The 20,981-nt window shown below is 45.6% G+C and overlaps 3 protein-coding genes across 3 annotated transcripts; 2 read left to right on the forward strand and 1 right to left on the reverse strand.

The window, feature by feature from the left end:
- The first annotated feature begins 7,359 nt into the window (after nucleotides 1-7,359).
- Nucleotides 7,360-9,515, forward strand: LOC142889128 (retinol dehydrogenase 14-like). The gene is made up of 2 exons (XM_076027757.1): nucleotides 7,360-7,695; nucleotides 8,445-9,515. The coding sequence occupies exons 1-2, from the start codon at nucleotides 7,453-7,455 to the stop codon at nucleotides 9,060-9,062; spliced, it is 861 nt and encodes a 286-aa protein (XP_075883872.1). The 5' UTR covers nucleotides 7,360-7,452; the 3' UTR covers nucleotides 9,063-9,515.
- Nucleotides 9,516-14,351: 4,836 nt separating this feature from the next.
- Nucleotides 14,352-17,385, reverse strand: LOC142889144 (protein YIPF7). The gene is made up of 5 exons (XM_076027783.1): nucleotides 17,228-17,385; nucleotides 16,292-16,431; nucleotides 15,913-16,058; nucleotides 15,609-15,790; nucleotides 14,352-14,921 (listed from the first exon to the last, which is right to left on the reverse strand). Exons 1-5 carry the CDS (start codon nucleotides 17,383-17,385, stop codon nucleotides 14,759-14,761), a joined length of 789 nt encoding a protein of 262 aa, XP_075883898.1. The 3' UTR covers nucleotides 14,352-14,758.
- A 1,067-nt stretch (nucleotides 17,386-18,452) lies between these two features.
- lamtor3 (late endosomal/lysosomal adaptor, MAPK and MTOR activator 3) lies at nucleotides 18,453-20,683 on the forward strand. The gene is made up of 7 exons (XM_076027788.1): nucleotides 18,453-18,607; nucleotides 18,812-18,855; nucleotides 19,157-19,191; nucleotides 19,294-19,352; nucleotides 19,975-20,108; nucleotides 20,208-20,271; nucleotides 20,404-20,683. Exons 2-7 carry the CDS (start codon nucleotides 18,847-18,849, stop codon nucleotides 20,475-20,477), a joined length of 375 nt encoding a protein of 124 aa, XP_075883903.1. The 5' UTR covers nucleotides 18,453-18,607; nucleotides 18,812-18,846; the 3' UTR covers nucleotides 20,478-20,683.
- Nucleotides 20,684-20,981: the final 298 nt, after the last annotated feature.

The raw sequence follows: 20,981 nt of genomic DNA on the forward strand, positions 1-20,981 counted from the left end.
CCTCCTCTGCCGCCTGTAAAGCTGATTACTATCAGAACACGTCGTGAACGAGGGGTCAGAGTGCTAACATGGAAAATGACTACCACACTTTCCAGCGGGTCACACTCCCCCCCCCCCCCCCAACCAAACGGAGATCACAGGGTCTACTGCGAGTCGGGGTGGGGGAGGGGTTCAAGTTCAAGTAGACTGTGCACCCCCCACCCCCAACCCTCCCTGCAGTTTTAGCCTGGAAGTCAGTGGAGCCTAATCAGTCATGTGTGCAGTACAGGAACACGGCTGCTGTTAAGTTGTTTACATATCCCTGAAATGACTGTGGAGGAGTGGGTAATAAGAGCAAATCAATGAGCGGACCAGGGGAGGGAGGGAGAGAGAGAGAGAGACAGAGAGAGAGAGAGAGAGAGAGATTTGGGGGGCAACAAGCTGCTGCCTATGATGTATCGCAGGCTGACAGTGTGTAGCCATATGATGGATTAGCGCAGCTGGCAAATTACACGTCGCTCTCTAATTGTGTTTTTGCAAAGTACATTACGATGCATCACTCCTGCTTTAATCTCAACTGAACACAGGGGGGCGAAGTCTGTTTTTAAGGATGGACGCTTGAGTCCAGCAGACTGGGCTTTCTTCTTGACCGCTCGGGATGAGATAAGACTTGAGAACGTGAGTGACGTCACTTCAGGAGAAACTTCTCGCTCCTTCTCAGACGTGTGGATCTGGATCGCTGTTCTACACAGTGGCACAGCTCTCCGCTTTTCTTCTGCGTCTTTAAAGGGTCTTTATGATCAGAATTGGGCTTGATTTAGGATTTTTATATCGGTAAAAGCTTAACATACTTCCCATAAATACATTTATTACAGTGTATACAAAGCTAATTTGGTTGCTTTCAAAAAATGATCAATTCTACGGCACCAAATGATTGTTTGTTTTTCGCTATTGTGTTGCACTGTCAGAGAGAAGAAGGTAGCAGTGAGGCATGATGGGTTTGGGGGAAGTTCCTGCTCTGACTGTATGTATTTCTGAAGCTGTCCAGCACCCTGATGGACCATCATACACCACAATATGTCCAATATAAACTGAACTCCTTGTTGTTTCAACAATTCTTTTTTCTTTTTTCTCATGCAAGCATGCATTGCCCTCTAGTTTCCTGCTGCTGCTGCTGCTGCTGCTGCTGCTGCTGCTGCTGCTGCTGCTGCTGCATGGTAATGGCAGGCCGGGGTGAGCTGAGGTCAGGCCTGTCAGTGAGGCTCCCAGGAGGAGCATTCCAGGACCCCAAAAAAAAAAAAAATCCAAACTATTTTTTAACTCTAGCAGGAGTTGAAGTCTGAGGCCAATTTTAGAAGGACTCTGCCGCAGGATTCTAATCGGCTGGAAGCATCTACTGCAACCTTTGGAGCGTGCTCGGTCGGGTCAAACAAAGTGCCTCACACGGGGAACTGAGTCCGACCTCGCCAAGCCAGTCCAGCGCTTTGTTGTTTTGGAAGAAAGGAGTCAACGCAGACGGGCTAAGTGGCCGACTGTTGGACGGCTGCCATGCACACGGAACAACTGTATGCAGACATCCATCACAGTGCATAGACCTCAGTGTGGGGAATACACTGGCGGATTGAATTGGACTTGAAGTTTTTGTCATCTCTGTCCACTGATATCCTCAGAGACGCTTTTCTCCTTCTGTCATTTTCATTTCCTCAATTCCTAAATTCATGTTGCTGGGTGGAAAACCTGTTTATTGGAGAAATTGGAAAAAGGTAAGAAAAGAATGCCAATAAAGAAATACATCATATGATTAACTTATTATCAGCAAATGTAATACATACAGTGATATATCGTTAGACGGCCGTTAGACAAAAACATTTGTGGCGCAAAAAATCTGAGAATTGAACAACTGAGGAAGAAAATATGAGGCAGCATTGACAGCTAGACAGGCATCACTATTACAGTTTTTTCCAATTGCTAAAACACAATTTTGCAAACTAGCCTCGTTTTACCAAAACACTAAACACAATTCAGAAAACCACACACCCAAACTGCAAAACACCTCAGGTATCCTGCAAAATGAAGCACTGCAACCAAAACTACATATGACATTATCAAAATCAAACACACACGGCACACACTTCATTCATATCACCAGATTTTTGTCTAAGCAGCTACACACTGTTGGGCAGAATGAAAAGCACTCTCATCTTTGGTATGCTTTGCCATGATACGATAGTAATTGTAGAAAGCTCTTAGATTGTTCACATGCACAGAAATATTTGTAGATCCACACGCATGCTGTTGAAACTTTTATTTTTATTTTTTATGACCAAACAAGCAAATGTATTTACACTGAAGTGAGCTCACAAAAAACAGTTGACAGAAAACAAAAATTGCAGAAAAAAAAAAGACAAGAAAAATAATTAGGCAGCATCTTGCCGCATGGCTGGGTCTGGCCACGACGCCTCGTCCACATCACAGGCAACATCAATTTCATCACATGCCTCTTCCATAGCCTGCACCAGAGGCATGCGCACAAAGGGCTGCAGGTCGTATACTTTCCACCGCCGTGCCGAAAAGAACTCTTCTATTGGGTTCAGAAATGGTGAGTATGGTGGGAGGTAATGCACGATAAATGATGAGTGGTCAGCAAACCAGTTTTGGACTGGGGCTGCACGATGGAAGCTCACGTTGTCCCATACTACAGCGTACCGGCTTTGATGGGTTGCATCATTCATGTGCTGTGGTGGTAGCATGATGTTGTGGAGTCTGTCCAGAAATGTGAGAATGTGGGCTGTGTTGTATGGTCCAAGGATGGCATGACGGTGGAGGGCACCATGCGCACATAGTGATGTTCCCACCACGTCTCTCCAATGGCACCTTATAAAGTTGTTTCATCCTAATTTGGTTCCACTGTAAAATGTGAGCCAATGTGGACAGGCTGATTCGTTGGATGTTGCTGAACACGGTGTTGTCCTGGAAGATGTGGCTTTGAATTTCTCGTAATCTGATTTCATTCCTTTCCAAAACCAAGTTTACTGTGGTAGCTTCCTGTACCCCAGTGAACATATGGCCCCTTCCTCCACCATGGCTGCGTCTCTCAGTCCTTTAGAGAAACAAAATGATAAAAAAAATATATATATATATATAGGCCTTGGACAATGAACAGTAGAGTAAGTTGTACAGGAAACTTGCACACTTACTGTAGTGTATGACATCAGCCATTCATGAAGTAAAACGGGTGTCATCCAACTGATGCACTATGACATGAGGTGTTCTACATAGTGTGAAAGAAATGTTGGTTACATACCTGTTCTCCAGTCTAAATGTCCGGATGACAGAGGCGACAGTAAAACGGCTCAAGTTAGGCTGCACTCTCTGTCCAGCCTCTTGCATTGTCAGCCCATGGTGGATGACATGATCCACTAAGGTTGCTCTGATTTCATTTGAAAGTCTTCTTCTTTGGCCATGAACTCCTCTGCCAGCTCTACCCCTTACCTCTCACTCTTCCTCGCCCTCTTATTCTCCCCCTCCCTCTTCCTCTTCCTCTCTCTGCAATGTCTTCCATTGTTGTTGTAAAAGAAAAAGATGCTCACCTCTTGGTCTTTTTATAGTGCTTACTTCCTGATTGAAGTGTTAACAATTAACCAATGAGGTGTTTGGCCAGGTGGCACATATGTTGTCCAATTAGCTCATGTAGTGTCATTTTGAACATGTGACTTTCTGTTAGATTGTTGTGTCTTATGCAGCGAATCGTGTTCAGTGCATTTAAAAAGTGCCATTTTGAATTGCAAAATGTGTGTAAAGCAGAAAATGTGTTTAGAGTTTTGGAGACTTCAGAAGAGGTTTTGCTCTCTGTGTGTCAGTTTAAATAATTGTGCTATGCATGTCATTTTAGTGTGCTAGCAATTGGAAAAAACTGTATATATTTATATCAGTTGAAGTTGTGTAAATGTGCTGGATGGCAGGAAATCATTCAGTTGTGAAGTCACTTCAATAGTTCCTCGACATTTCACAGAATTGAATAGCAATTCCAAAACGTATTGTGTATACATAGTTTCTATGATTGCAAGAATCTGAACATTTGTATTTCTTCTCTCTGGACGGCTTGGCAGCAGCTCCCAGTCTGACCGGAAGCTGCGGAGCAGCAGCAGCAGCAGCAGCAGCAGCAGCAGCAGCAGCGCTGCGGGCCGAACCAACCTACCGTTATTTGTCTGCAACAAGCTCAGGTTTAACTGCAATGCTTTCCAGATGTTACAGATGTTATTAACGCATTATTGCTGCTGCCGGAGCCCCCAACTGTGAAACCAACCATAACAGAGCCCGGCCGCAATATCGCCGCTTGGAAGCCGGAGTTTGACTCGCTGCTGTTTGCTTTGGTCACACGCCACCAGGGTCTTTGAGGGCTTTAATTGATTTATTTAGGATATGTGAGAGTCGGGGAGACAGAAATGAAACAGGGTTTTCAGCAGCGTGTTTAAAGGTGCAGGGATTATGGTGCTTGCTGGTTTTGTTGAAAGAGATGCTATATGAAAGTGTTTCCTGTGTGTCGTGCATAAAACAAATCATAGTCATTAGAAGATGTTTGACTGCAGGTTCTTAATGGCAGGGCAGGAGGTGCAGCGACTTCAATGAAAAGTGACTGTTGCAAAGGCAGCAGTTGGCAGATCCTCCAAAGATCAGCAATCAACATCCTGGCTGTTGGTCCATCCAGACCAGAGGTGAGCAAAGTGATAGACTGCTGGGCCACAAAGGGTTCTAAAATGTGACAGAGAAGCCGGAGCAGCAGCAGATGGATGGAGATCCACCCAGAACCACCCAGAACCTCCTAAAACTAAACCTGGACTGCCTAGACCAGGGTCGGCCAACCTTTTGACTGCTGGGCCACAAAAGGTTCTAAAATGTGACAGAGAAGCCGGAGCAGCAGCAGATGGATGGAGATCCACCCAGAACCACTCAGAACCTCCTAAAACTAAACCTGGACTGCCTAGACCAGGGTCGGCCAACCTTTTGACTGCTGGGCCACAAAAGGTTCTAAAATGTGACAGAGAAGCCGGAGCAGCAGCAGATGGATGGAGATCCACCCAGAACCACCTAGAACCTCCTAGAACTACACCTGGACTGTCTAGACCAAGGTGGTCCAACGTTTTGACTGGTGGAGCCACAATGGGCTGTAAAATATGACAGAGGGGTTGGAGCAGCAGCAGATGGATGGAGAACCACCCAGAACCACCTAGAACCTTCCAGAACACCCCTGGACCGATATCAAAAATCCCAAATGCAGGAAGTGGAAGTGTTCTCACTGATTGCATCTGGCAGAGATGCAGCTCAGAGGAACCACTGGAGTTCATCAAGCCGCAGTTCCAGCAAATTAAGCTCCATAAAACCAACAAGCTCCATTTCATAAAATGAAATGATTCATGTTTAAGTTCATGTCACACAAAAAGGGGGAATTTGCTAATGTAGAGATAAATCCACTCTGTAATATCCGGAAAATTCTTTATCTATAATCCCACTATGATTCAATGCTGCTGTTATCAAGAACAAGATATCCGTAGTGTGTGTGTGTGTGTGTGTGTGTGTGTGTGTGTGTGTGTGTGTGTGTGTGCGTGCGTATGTGTGTGTGTATGTGTGTGTGCGCGCATGTGTGCGGAAGGAAGTGATCTCTGTTTGTTGTTGTTGTTGTTGTTGTTGTTGTTGTTGTTTCACAGTGATCTGTCACACTGAATTGGGAGTCAGTTCACAGTTGTATCATTGAACAACAATTGAACAGTAAAAGCATGATTACTTTTTCTCTAGTTGTGTATCTAATGACAAGTTGGTATGATCCACTGTGGCTCTTCATCAGTCCAAACAGGTGTTCACAGTGACTGATCTAAACACTGGCGTGTCCATCAATGACAGGTACAACCTGTCTCAGTTCTGGCTCAGATCTTTCCGAACTGTTGGGTCAAGTGTTTTCCCAACAGAATCCATCATCAGAACCTGACCACAACATCTAAAACAGTTGTATTGAAAAACCGCTGGCTCTATTCTGGTCTCACTGCGACTGCTTCCTGCATTCAGATGAACTCATCCACAATATATCCCAAAACACCACAACCAATAAAAGCAGTGACTCATGCTGGCACTCCATCTGCACAAGTATTCACAATCGAGCAGATGATCATAACTGGTGTGAGAAACTGCAACTGTTGAAGGTTTTTCATCTTTCTGTCTTTCTCACGACCATATGTTCATTTTTGTTTGCACAGTTTTTGATAAATGTAGCAAATTACTGATTCTCACAAAAACAAACGAGAGTTGGGAGGACATCCTGGTTTAGTTTTGGTAGTTTCGTAAGTAGTCTGGAGAGAGTGTGTTTGTGTGTGTGAGACACTTAATTAGTTTTGATTCATCATCATAACTCTCTTCAAGGGTAGAAAATATTATCGCACTTCTACTTCCAGTGTTCCAGCGGAGCTCGGCGGAGCGACCGCAGGCTGTTTGCAATCCGTTCCCGTGGGGATTTTCACCAACACTTTGTTTCCAAACACAACTTGCGCTTCTCTGAGTCTCTCCACCCAACTGTTGCTTTTGCTGTTTTTCTCATCGTGTTTTTTGTCTTCTCATTTCTATTGTGTTATGTGCTTAGTGCATTGGATTGCGGACCCTTGTTTATAGTTGTATGGGCAACAGCTGATTTGTGTTGAGTGAAAGCCGATGATGAAAAGCTGAAGAAATGATTGGAATGAATTCCATTTTCAACAAAGACACAAACAAGACCAGTGAGTCTGCTCTGGTTGCAGTGGAGCAATACAACCTCCTCCAAATGATTCATATCAGTACCAGATGACCACATTGATACATTAGATTGCTGTACTCAAGACAAGAGATTTCTGTCTTGCGTGCCAGATTAGAGATATCAGGGATTCTTTGGAATTGTAATTCCTGCCTGTTAATTTAGTTGTTTTCTTCAGTTGTTGGCTTTAACTGTCGTTTTTGTTTCTCTGCGTTCACTGCTGGTGTTTTTGCTCGTGGAATTCAGATTGTGTGGAAAAAACAGTTTTGTTTCTGACGATGTAATTAATATTACCTGGATACACCCCAGGCTGTAAGCTGCTGTAAAAATGTTTGGATCGCTTGTGTCACACAGAGACAGTTAGAGCTGAACAAGCAACCAGGAGTAGCACCTTGAATTTTGTTGTATGTTCTGATAATATAATATAATATAATATAATATAATATAATATAATATAATATAACATAATAAAAACGATTAATGATTTGAAATTTTAACCTAAGACAAAAGTTCGAAACAAACCCCCCCCCCCCCAAAAAAAGTCATCGCGACACCCAGTTTGATGAGAACAAACCATCGCGGCGCCGGTGCATTGTGGGTAATGAAGTCCTGACGTCGCTCTCGACCGGGAAGCTAACGCTAGCTTGGAGCTCTGAGTGTTCGGGTTGTGGGGGGAAACAGCCGTGAAGTTGGTCAAAATGATGGAGGGGAAGACCGTGATAGTGACCGGGGCTAACAGCGGGATCGGCAAAGCCACGGCGGCCGCCATGGTGGCGCTGCGGGCCCGCGTTATCCTGGCCTGCCGGGACGCTAGCAGGGCCGAGGAGGCGGCCCGGGAGATCCAGCAGCAGACCGGCGCAGACCGGTCGCTGCTCGTCGTCAAACAGCTGGATCTGGCTTCGCTGGCCTCTGTGCGCGCTTTCTGCATGGATGTCATTAAGGTAAAAGTTCTGGTTCTGGTGGTTCCAGCCGGACACCAAGCGTAGTTTGTTTTGGAGACTGAGGAATGAAAGTAGTTTGGTGTCGCTAGGTTTTCAACGGTAAAACAAAGCAAAAAAAATAATAATTATAATACCAAACTATGAAAACGGTTTGTGTGAATTAAATCTTACTCAATGAATGACACACAAATTTAATGCCAGTTGTGCTTTTATTTCAGAATAAGGTGACCAAACGTCACATTTCCCCATTTTTACTTCCTATCTTTTGCTCTTTTTTTCCTCTTTTATAAACTGGTAAAATAATGATAAAACAATTTTCTACCCATACAGAAGAAGTACAGCTAAAATGTCGGTATATCGATACCAGGGTTGAGCAATGCTTTTCAAATGACACATCTGTGCGCAAAAAATATCAAAGTCATTCCATAAAAATAATGTAAACAATGTGTTTATTATTATTATACTGTCAGCCAAAATAATGCCAACACACATCAGTAAAAGAAGAACTTGCTTAAATATCCAACATGTATAAGTTCTTCTATACATATAAATACCTCCTTCAAATTGAAAACACTGTGTACTGTTGTACACCTCCACCACTTTGAGCACCTCTAGTCATTGTAGAGGTCAAAGGTCACTTGTACAAATCTCATGATGTCTGAATAAATTTGGTTTTGATATGTATTATATATATATATATGTATATATATATGTCGACAATCTCCTCTCGTCACTGCTCTCCCAAAAAGGCGGAGCCTCGCCTGGACGTGCTGGTCAACAACGCCGGCGTCTACCAGTGTCCCTACGCCAAGACGGAGGACGGCTTCGAGATGCAGTTTGGCGTGAACCACCTGGGCCACTTCCTGCTCACTCACCTGCTGCTGGACCTGCTGAAGCGCTCGGCGCCCAGCCGCGTCGTGGTGGTCTCCTCCAAGCTCTACAAGCACGGGCGCATTGACTTCGAGGACCTGAGCAGCGAGCAGAGCTACGACAGGGCGGCGGCCTACGGCCGCAGCAAGCTAGCCAATCTGCTGTTCGCCCGCGAGCTGGCTCGCCGACTGGAGGGCAGCGGCGTCACCGCCAACGCTCTGACCCCCGGCGTGGTGAGGACTAATCTGGGGAGGCATGTTCACATCCCAGCGCTGGCTAAGCCCCTCTTTAAGCTGCTCTCCTGGGGCTTGTTCAAGAGCCCCGAGGAAGGGGCCCAGACTTCGGTCTACTTGGCCTGCAGCCCAGACGTGGAGGGTACGCAGGGCCAGTGTTTCGCCAACTGCCGGCCCCAGGTGCTGATGGACACGGCCACGGATGAGGACGTGGCGGGGAAACTGTGGGACATTAGTGAGGTCATGGTTGGCATCACCACGTAGAATCAAGAGACGTTAGGAGGACGTACCCAAAACCTTCTTGAGGAAAGTGGCCTTGATTGATCTCAGCACAAAGAGATGTTGAAGAAAATATCCATCCATCCATCCATCCATCCATCCATCCATCCATCCATCCAACCACTTTTTCAATACCTGCTTCCTCAAGCACTCTGGGTTGCTGAGGTCTGGTGGAACCAATGTGTCAAATGCATGGAGGTCCAGGAGGTTGCAGCCCCCCCCAATTAACCCATGAGACCCCCTGAAAGCCTCAAAACCAAATGTTAAGGGGGTCGTATATTTTTTCAAAAAGCTAAGCTTAAAATAAAAGATATGAAGTAGTCGTAGGGAGGTTGACAAGAGCAGGAGGTCAGTGTGTAGCCAATCAAGTATGAAATTAGCCATGCAGATTATTTCCTGTTTAGTTGTTCAGTGGTTTAATAAAAGAGTTTAATTCTCTCTCTCTTCTCTCTCTCTCTCTTGCTTTTCTTTCCATTCATTTGATTCCAGGTGGCTTTTGCTAGATTGTGTTAGATTGTCCTTAGCTTTGTATAGTAGACAAACTGGTCAACAGTGGAGTCTGTTGTGAGCCTCGACACACCAACAACAACTTCAGGCGGATGGACTATTTTGAAGGTACAAAAAAAACATGTTTAGCAACTTATTTCTTATGTCTTGAAAGGCTGTAGTTGGACGTTAAGTGTGCGAGATACTGAGGACAAAGGATAACAAATGGCTCATTATTTACCTTCTAAATAATAAATAATGGAGATCTGTTATCAGGTGTTCATAATAGAATAATGTCCAGTCTTGCTTCATTTAATGACTCGGCTCATTTCCACACAGGCTCCAGGAGAGGGTGGGGGGGCGGTTGGGGTGGGGGGTGGGATTGGAAATCCAGCTTGGTCGGGGGGTTAGTTAGGCTTCAGTCAGCCGTGCTGCTCGCTCCGAGGGTGCTTATTAGCTGGGAATGTTTTTCTGCGCAGGTCACCCACAGGCACACACACTTTTCCCTTTTCATAAAAGTGATAGCGAGACCCCGAGCCTCCCACTTGTGACTCTTTATCAGGATATTTTCCGGATCATTTCTAGGGAGCTGGAAAAGCCGCTATCTGGTGCACCTCACACACGACCCTCCTGGGGCCCAGTGGCAGCCCCCTGTTCTATTTGCTTTACAAATCACTCCAATTAGGGCAATCCAGAATTCTGGAGTCCCTAATCTGTGGCTGGGTACTCCCACTGCTGACAGAGAAGGTGAGTCTGCATGTTGGAACTCATAATGGTTCCATGAAAAGTGCATTCAAGCCATCTTTTCCTCTGTGGATTGGCTGTGTTGTGGTCAACACACATGCTGGGAATAGCATCCAATCCCAGGAAGAGGAATTCAATCAACGTACAGTCAAAGGTCCAGTGTGGAATATTTGGAGATTTTGAAGTAGAAAGAGCGACATCAAGTGGTTACAGTTCAGATTGCAGCTGCTCTTTCACTCCCTCTCCTGAGCTTGCCAGTGAACTACAGTGGCCTGTGGCACCCAAACCTGGATACCTGCTCCACCTTCATCGTCTCCGTGGTTGCTTTCTGCTCTCTGGGGCTGCAGAGGTCTGGACCTTGAATCTTCTCCCTCTTGTACTTAGAAACACCATTGTTTTAAAACGTAAAGGTTGAGAAAGGTGGTGGTGCTGAGGGAGGGGGTGGGTGGTGGGTGGGTCCCCAGTGCTTCCGCCAAGCAGCTGCCTTGTCACAGCATCTGGAGAGTGGCAGTCATTTCCCATCAGCAGGCCCAGACACATGGCTGGATGCTACGACTAAAATATTGTTGTTTTCTTTCTTTCTTTCTTTCTTGGTTTATTTAAGAAGGATTCCTAATAGTTTCATTGGGAAGATGATCCTTCCTGCGGTCCACACAAACACACACAAGATTAGCAATAATGTGCCTGATTTTTCTTTCTCAAAATTGCTAAAATAATAAGTTAAAGCCAAAACAAAAACATCCTCAGCAGCAATATTTGCTACTACAAGCAGATCTGTATCTGCTTATGAACAAGGAGAGATACTCTGTGTTCCAAAATGTTTCATATTTGCAAGATTTACATGGGAACCATCTTAATATCGTTTCTCTCACTCATACGTGTTAAGCTTTTCACAACATAACATTCATAAATCCAGTCAAATATTACACACTGGACCTTTAGATGAAATAATAATCATGAAGAACTTCCCAAGGCGTGAGTGTGAATGGCTGCGACTTGCATGCGAGTGCTTGCAGGACGTGACCTCCAGGTTTTCGGTGGTGAAACAGCGTCGAGTGTGCGCTCATAAAAAGTGAAGTGCAAGTACGAGCTGTCGGCCTCACAGCTGCTGCGCTGGAATAATGTTGTTTGTTTCAGACAAGTAGTCTGTGTACTGACACTGACGCATGACAAGCAGGAAGTGGAGAGACCGAGACCCCCACCGCCCCTCACCCTGCTACCCCCACCCAGCAGAACATGTTGCAGGGTGAGAGCGCTAACAAAAAATAATTGAAAAAAATGCTCATTACTTTTGTGCTTTTTTAAAATGTATTTATTATTATTGAATATATAAATGATAATGTGAATACAATTACGATAAATATATTTTATTTATATATCATTTATCACTATTATTTATTTTGATCATTTTATTTTGTAATTTATGTTTATTTTTTTACACAAGTCTGTGTATTTCTATTGAAGTACAGAACATAAATACTTCTGCCACCTCTGATCTTGAATGCGTCAAAGTGTCTTGTCGGGGGGGTTCCTCTGCTCACAATGACGCAAAAGTGATCCAACCACCGCTCCACCGAACACACACATACACACACACACACACACACACACACACACACAAACACACACTGCAGAACCAGGACCTCAGTCTGGTTCAGCCAGCGAGTCCTCCGAGTGAGCAGAGATCAGCCATAAATCATCTGGAAAAGTTTAGCGTAAAGTAGCAGTGGGGGTGGGTGGGGGTGGGGGTGGGGTGTGAGGAGGAAGAGGAGGAAGAGGAGGGGGGAGGGGGAGGGGCCCCGAGGAGCGCTTGTCTTCAGCCGACCAACCACTCGGCCAGAGGGATTTGTTTTCTTTGAGCCGTCCAAACAGTGGGGAGAAGAGAGACGTCCCACCATGGGACTGCCGCCCCCACCCCCACCCCCCGATCCTGTCAAACATGCACACACATGTTCCCTCACAGACACACACACACACACTCTGCTACAAGCTGGTGGAGTAGGTTCTCACATTAATACTCGCTGCCGTCGTGGTTTCACTGCTAGCGCAGCGTTTCTCAACTGGTGGGTCGCGACCCAAAAGTGGGTAGCAGAGCTGCTTTGATTGGCCAGTTGCCCCTTATTCATTTATTTTCTAATGGAATGTGGGGGGTTAAAAATGTATGTATATACATATATACATATCTTTGTGTATGTCCAAGGTTGAAGGCAGCCTTGTTGTCAACCCTGCATTCTGGGACACATTCACCGCGTTGAGGTGTTGCTGCTCTGCGGCCTGCAGTGAGAATCACCTGCAGACAAAAGATACAAAATGCTGAAAAATGTAAAACATACAATAGAAAACAAAAACAAGGCACACGATATATATGTTAATATGACGTGTTATGTTTTGTTCATATGATGATTATGACTGCATGAAGAACTTGCTTTGTTGCACTATTTTTGTGGAATGAATTTGAGTGCCGTGTTAAATAAACTTGGATGGCGACTTCATGACTGGGGGGGCGGGGGGGGCATCGCTAGAGGTTGTAGAAAATGATCCAACCAGAGCAGTCCACTGGGGTGCACTGGAGTGCAGTGGGGTCCACAGGTTACAGCCTGGGAGGAAGTGCTGTTGCTGGAAGGTGGACTCTGGGTGAAGCAGTTCGGCCTTGTTCGGCCTTGACGCAAAACCTTTCGGATCTGGAAGCTGTAAAACAAGATCACCTCAGATCTGCAGCCTGCACTGTGTGTGTGTGTGTGTGAGTGTGTGTGTGTGTGTGTGTGTGTCATGTTTTAGGGTTTATTAAAAGGTCCAGTGTGTCATATTTGGTCATTTTGAATAAGAAACAGCTACATCTAGTAGTTACATTTTAATTGCCGTGTCTTTCACTCTCCCTCCCTCTCCTGAGCTTGCCAGTGAACTACGGTGGCCCTTTGCACCCTAACAGTTCTTCATTTTTTGTTCATGGTGTGATTTTGTTGCTGTCAGCTGAGTATGAGCGACGCATTGCTGCTGTAATGACTCAGTCAAGACTGTTGGACCGATGGTTTATTTGCAAAGTGCCACATGTCTCCTCACTTTTGAGAGGGCAGTTTGTAGGTCGAGCGAGTCCAGGCCACAGCGGCAGAGCAGAGGCGCACTGAAGTACCAACAAAGTCAACAAACACCAACATCTCTGTCACCACCTTATCAGCAGCATTGCACACGGTATCGCTTCAACATTTCCCATTGATGGTCAAATTATGTTTGGATCGTACCTGTACGAACCCAACAGCCCCCTATTGAAAAACTATTGCTTGGGTTTTGGATGATTCGACCTCAGTGATTTCTGGTTGTATTTTCAGCCAGAACCAGGACCCTGAAACATGAGATTGGGACCCAGATAGAGTTGTGACGGGCCTCCAAGCCCTGGTGCCACTGCTGTGGCTGCTGGAGCAGAAACACATGGCAGAGAGACATCACGGCTTTGGTTCGGGTCCTCGTGGGAACAACTCTGTCGGCACCCGAGGGACCGAATCCACCTGACTGATTGGGCTGCGCAACCTTAGAAGTTAGCGGTTGTTAATATCAGCGGGAACCGAGTGGACATCTGCAAACACAGCAGCGAGCCCAGCGCCTCGTCCTCCCCTTTGGAGAAGTTAGTCTGCAGAGCGTCAGCGACTCAGTGGCTGTCAGACTCTGAACCCAGATGCCCACACGTCACCCAGGCTGTAAAGTATTAGTTCGCTTTCTGCAAACGCTCCGTTTCCTGTTTACATCCCACAACTGTGTGAACTCTGACCCTTCACCTCCTGCGTCGGCTTCCACCAGCGCGTTCAGGTTGGAGAGGGCAAATAGTGCCACCTACTGGACCGTGTTTTGGTAGAAGGCAAAGTATGGAAAGTCAAGAGTCGGACTGCAGATGCGAGCGGATGGGAGTTCCTGAGTGAGTAAAGTGTGTCGGTCGAACCCGCAGGAAAAAATAAAGAGGAGGCGAACTGAAAAGCTGTTGTGTTGTGACTCCCTCTACTGTATTGAAAGGGAATGACAACTTTGGTGGTTCCAGTTTCTTTAACGCACCTCGACTTTAACTTTGCCCAGAGGGAAACTCTTTCCCAAAGCCATCAACTTGTGGGCACATTTAATACCAATATCACCCAGAACATCCATAATAACTAAACACAAGAACAGTATACAAACTGTACATTACATAGACACAGCCAGGACAAGATCACACACACACACTTATTACACTGAGCGGGCTCTGAGTGTAATAAGTGTAATAACAATAGTAACAGTAGGTGTCAGCAGGTGCTGGTGAGACGTACACAGGCTGGCAGGTCCATTAAAGATGCTTTTCAAGCCAATCAAATCGCCATCGAACTGCATCATCATCTCATCATAACAATCACACATGATGCACTTTATGCACAAAACGTACAGAGACAAACGACTGGCTGGAAACGTCCTTCTGGTCAATGCTGTTTTCATCAGAACACAGTGAGCAGTGCAAACATCCCATAGAGAAGAGCACAGGGATAGGCCACCAGGAGCTGCTGGCCGTCCATGGCCAAGGTGGAGATGAAGATCTTGGAGGCGGAGAAGCTGCACCAGCAGATCCCCAGTACAGCCAGCAGGGTTCCCAGGATGCCTCTGTGGACACAGGAAGATACTTTGAACTTCTCCACTGCTGCTTCCTCATTGGCCGATGAGGTGATGACTCTTTACTTCTTGAATTGAAGCCTTTGACGCCTGATGATGAAGAGTTTGCAGTGTTTGGGAGATACCTGGGGTACTCTTACTGTTCTTTAAGTGTGCATAAACACTTAGTTGTGTTTGTGATATTGGTTTGTCTCACAGTGACGTCCAGCACTGAAACCCTGACTGGAGTTCTTGCCATCGGACAATAGTATTTATTCTAACAGATACTTTGCTGTTCTTGTTTTAATGGGAGAACTGTTCAATCAGCCGCTGACACACAAATAATACATATTATACATATATACACACATACACATATATATGTATGTGTGCATGTGTGTAAGAAAAAGGAAAAACTTCCATAAACATTTAGTTTGTACTTCTATACATACAGATACCTCTTGTGAAGTTTGATCTAATTACAATAACACTGTGTACTGTTGTACCATGGTTTCCCAACAGGTGGCGCTGCCCTAATGAATGTAGCATCAACAAGCGTTAACAAAGGTGAACCCAGCAGTAGTTTGCCGTACACACCAATGTCTGCCAGCCACTGGCCTCCACTGGGAGCACACATACTTACACAGTACATGTATAGAGAGAGTTTCCAGTGAGTGCAGTGGGAGTGAATGGACTCACTGCAGAGAGTAGAAGACAGCAAACGCAGACAGCGCCACCATGGGCAGGAGACAGTAGCCGAGGACGCTGGCCACGCAGCCCAGCGACACCGACACCGAGCTCATGAGGCTCAGCAGGATGAACATCCCAGTGCAGGCCAGAGCACTGGTACCGTACACGTAGCCAAAGTGGACTTTACCAGCCTGAAGACCAGGAGAAAGACAAACACTGCAGCTCACTAATGCACTTATGGTGTGACAAGGAGATGTTGAGTGGAGGACGGGTGGAGAGCTGGAAGGTGTCAGGGGTCCAAGGGAGAAGTTACCATCATCAGGGTCACGCCCAGTGCAACACAGAAGATGATTGGCCCCGTCAGGTCCGTCTCGTTCATTATGCTGCCATCCGCCGGCTTACAGGGGTTCAGCACTGTCAGGGCCTTCTGCCAGATGTGGTCCAGATTGATGCCAAGTTCTGGACAGCGTGCAGAGCCAGAGGGGACAAGAAATAAATATCCTAAATACTCACTGAGTCACCACACTCGTTCTGCCAGTCGACTCTTTCATTAGTCCAAGTCGTGAGTCAGAGCGATGAAATGTTAATGTGGACGAATGAAGTTCGGCTGGTAAACGATCTCACAATCCACCCCACTCACAATCAAGAACCAGAATAGAATCCAACGTATATAAAGATGTGTTTTTTTTTACCTTCCAGTAGAGGAGGTTCCTCCTCAAAGTGATCTACACCTGCGTTCTCTGCAGGCACTTCAGGTTGGTAGAACTGTGAGTCGACGTACTGCTGCTGAATGGAAGGATCGTGGAGCCCTTGCGTGTAATCCTGCGTCCCCCTGGAGAAAGTAGCAAGGAGAAAACTTCAACATTTCAGAAGTGAGTGAATGAAGCCACACCTACTCTGAATGTGACAAGTGTGAGATCATGTTGTATCTGTGCAGTCAAGGTCCTACCTAAGGCCTCTCACTATACTGGCTCATTCTCTGAGCCTGTCAGTCTTGACAAAACAAAAGATGTATTTTTACTGAGCAGTTAAGTGTGTGATATTTGGAGAGTTTGATGAAGAAACAGCAACTGCATTACATTTCAGATTGCAGCGTCTTTCACTCTCCCTCCCTCTCCTGAACTGCCCGCCAGTGAACTACAGTGGCCCTGGGCACCCACACCTGGATACCTGCTCCACCTTCTTCTCCTAGGTTGGTTTATTGGTGGGTAGTTTGGTAGTTTGGAGTGTGAAAATCTATCACTTCTGCAACCATGAGAAGTAGAACTTTTTGTTCATTCAGACGTGTTGGGAACACGTTATTATTTTTGACAATAATTGACCTCGATTGAAAATGAATGAGCAAAACAGTCGACATTCTCCGATAAACAATCAAACAATAACATTCAAAATAATTCAGCTACATTAAAATGTGACTGTGAACAGAAAATGCAATTGCAAATTCAACAAATCATTTTTGATTTATTTTTGTTGTTGTGAGAATTGTGTTAGCTGTACCTGCTGCAAACCCACAATGGACATATTACATGTGCATTGCCACACACATGCTTGCATGTTGCCTGTTTGCTTTAGTAGAGGAGGAATCATGTTTGCTCTTCTTATGTTCAAAGGAGCTGCTTGCTACTTACTCATAATAGGCGGCGCATGTTGGATTGTCTGTGTCGTAGTAGGCGAAGCTGTGACCCTGGTCATCGATGTGATATCCAGTCTGATAGAAGTCCTGCTCATATTGCTGGAAGTCGCCCATGTTAACCAGAAGAACTGCTGCCGCAAGACAAGAACACATCAGAATAATCACATCGAGACGCTTGGATTTCAACATTTAAAAAAAGACCGTTGGACCTTTTCAACAAAAAGGAAAAATGATTGGAATGTGACAGTCAAATAGCAAAAATGTTATTTCCTCATTGGCCGTGCAGTCCTGTCACTTACTATGAATGACAGGTAGCATTAATAGTCAGAGCATGGTATTTGAATTTGCCAGAGTTAATGAATCCACATACAAGCAGTTGAGGTTGTGTTGTGTCATCCAGTTAGAAGTCAAACCTTATCAATAAACTTTATTGGACTAAAGGTTCTTGGCCGCTCGGTCCTTTCGGACTCACCTGTGCGTGTCAATGATCCAAACAGAGCAGGTTTTTCATCCGGCACTGTTGGAAAGTAGTGCTGCTGTGGTGGCAGAGAGCGTCTGGCCCAGTTGTCAGGCTGTTCCAGGAATAGATTTCTATATTAAGGCCAGAGGACGTCCGTCCACTCAGACCCGCTGGTTCTGGTTACCCCAAATAAAAACTGCCAGGTCTGTGTTGAGACTCAGTGCGTTTATATACACTGAACACCAAAGATTGCCATTATAATGAGGATGAAATCTAGATGTCACCGCTACACTTGGATATATTTTATTTTCTAAATATCTTGTAGACGACAAAAAAAAAGAATCAATTAAAAGGTAGAAGAATAAATTCTGACAAAAGAACTGGACAAATGACATTAGCAACATGTAGCCAAGTGTCCAATGGCAGACCAGGGACCGTCTATGTGCAATTGTCAAAAGATATGTATATCAAAAGAATCAAACATACTGAAATGTATCTTTGCACATTTCTTTTTTTTTTTTTTTTTTTTCTTTTTTTTGGTTTTACGGTCATTCTGGACCTTTTCTAGTGGTCCTACTCGGTATAGCTGCGTATAGACACTGCACCACTGCGATTGGTTAACAGGAAACACGGATCAAACCTACTCTGGACGTGACTGGACGGATAAACCGTCCTGCTCCACACCAGTCGTTCCAGAAGGTGGCGGTAAAGCGCCTAACAGTTGTTTTGCCGACTACAAGAAGAAGATGGTTTACTTAAAAAAAAAAAAAAAAAAAAAAAAAAAAAAACTTGGACAGGCGCAGCAGGCACTTCCGGTAAAGACGGAAACACAACAACGGCTGTCATGTGATTGCTGCTTGTTCCTCTTGCTTAGCATGGCTCTGCTCCGTTGAGTTGGATAAAGTTACACAAAAGGTTCGTGACACAATGCGGTTGTTGGTTTGTCGTGTAGTCCTCTGTCGTGTCTGTCAATTAGAAGGAACTGACCGCCAAAGTTAACGGCCGAGGAGGAGTTACCGCCTGTTTGTTGTGCCCATTAGCTCGCCTGCTAACTCACATCGGCTGTTTTAGCCGCAGTTTTAGCGACACTAAAACCCTGAAAACTGCTTTTTTTCTCAGGCGTCCAGCGGTCCACAGTTAAACCTGCATCTGAAATGGCCGACGTGAGTATGAATTGTTTGTTTTGTTGCTTTTCCCATGTAGCACAAAGTTAAACAAGTCCTACTGAGATACATCAGAATCGTGTTTCTGCGTAGTTTAACTGGTTGTACAAACGACCTGACGTCATACTAAAAATCCTTATCGATGTTGATTTTAATGTAGATGGTTTATTTAAGAGGAAACGAGCAACACGGTAGAAAGACAAAAGTCATACATTGGTGAGAAATGCAGTGCAGAGTTTGACACCGATGGCTTAAAGCGACTCAATAGAAAGTTTGACACCTTTTGTTTCACTGTGTGCAGGATTTGAGGAGGTACCTGTATAAACAGTTGCAGAGGTGAGTGTTGAAGGTAGCGCAGCCCAACCAGTGGACCTGATGCTACTGGAATATTATCTCATTTCTTATTTCTTATTTCTCCACTGTGTCTCCTCCCGTCAGTGTGGAAGGTCTTCACGCCATCGTGGTGACAGACAGGGACGGAGTCCCGGTCATCAAAGGTAGCGCGACACAGAGGCAAACTCCATCCAGTGTAAACAAAGCACTCGTAGTTTATCATTTGGCTTCAGTATTGATTCTTAATTGACGGACGAGAGACGGCAGGACCTGAAATTGACTTTTTCACTGCAGCCTCGGATGAAAAGTGGCTCAGGTTTATTTCCCCAGTGGATCAATGATCAGATCAGCAATCAATTGATATTTAGCTCATCAGAAACGGTCCCTATGCTGGAGTATCTGGATAATACTGCAGTAGTACTAGTAAGTAGTAGTAAGTCCTGGTCTTCACAGCTGGTCACTCAGGATGTCTATCAAAGCCCAGTGAGCGCTGAACTCATGATGGACGTTGAAATGAAAAATGAAAAGACTTCACTGCTGGTGTCCTTTCACCGTTGTACTGCATTGCACTGCATTGTACTGCATTGCACTGCATTGTACTGCGTTGGCTCACAGACTGTGTGGGCATTCCACAGTTGACTTGATGGTATGGAAATAGAAATGTTAATAAAAGCGTGTGTGTGTGTGTGTGTGTGTGTGTGTGTGTGTGTGTGTGTGTGTGTGTGTGTGTGTGTGTGTGTGTGTGTGTGTGTGTGTGTGTGTGTGTGTGTGTGTGTGTGTGTGCAGTGGCCAACGACAACGCCCCGGTGCACGCCCTGCGGCCGGGCTTCCTGTCCACCTTCGCTCTGGCCACCGACCAGGGCAGCAAGCTGGGCCTCTCCAAGAACAAAAGCATCATCTGCTACTACAACACCTACCAGGTAGGACAGCGCCCCCCACTGGCAGCTCTCTCTCACACACACACACACACACCTGAAGAACCTCTAAGCTTGCAGTGTCGTGTGTGTTTTTGCCGCCAGATCGTGCAGTTCAATCGGCTGCCACTGGTCATCAGCTTCATCGCCAGCAGCGGCGCCAACACAGGTGAGCAGCTGATGGTTTGAAGTTCACATCCGAGGGGAGAGGCTGGGGGTCGAGGAGACTTGACCTCCAGCCTCTGAAGGTCACCGCTGGAGGTGCTGCTGTTGTGTGACAGCCTGTGCTTGTGCTCCTCAGGCCTGGTGATGAGTCTGGAGAAGGAGCTGGCTCCTCTCATAGAGGAGCTGCGGCAGGTGGTGGAGGTCACCTAAGATCTGCGACTGCAGCAGCTTCTACAGGAAACTCTCTGTCTGTCTCTCTCTCTCTCTCTCTCCCTCGCTCTCTCTGAAGTCCTGGATCCTGGCTCATCAGTAAACTTTCCTCGCAGCTTGTTGTCGTTTCAAAGTGGTCTCAGCTTGTTGTCGAGAGGCTCTTCTGTCAGTCGTCAGTTCTGAATAAATGTTGAGTTTTGAGCAAATCAAGTGTCAAGTGTTTTTGATTTCCATCTCTGCAATGTTCAACTTCCTGTCCAGAAATGCATCGCTATCACATTAACATGAAACCTCAAGTGAAAACCTCTCAAACATTTGTTCAAATATTGGAATTTATTACTATTGCAGTGAATGAAGAATGAGGCACAAACTGCATCATTTCTGCTGGACTGTTGGTGATTTCATATTTGGAAGAAGAAAGGCATGATGGGAGATTTTATTGCAACAGTGTGTATTATCAGTGCGTTTGAAGGAGTAACTGGTGGTAGTGCTTGGACTTGCTGA

The sequence above is a fragment of the Nelusetta ayraudi genome, unplaced genomic scaffold (assembly GCF_046127955.1).
Source record: "Nelusetta ayraudi isolate G7.1 ecotype Tasmania unplaced genomic scaffold, CSIRO-AGI_Nayr_v1 ptg000021l, whole genome shotgun sequence".
Classification (NCBI taxonomy): Eukaryota; Metazoa; Chordata; class Actinopteri; order Tetraodontiformes; family Monacanthidae; genus Nelusetta; species Nelusetta ayraudi.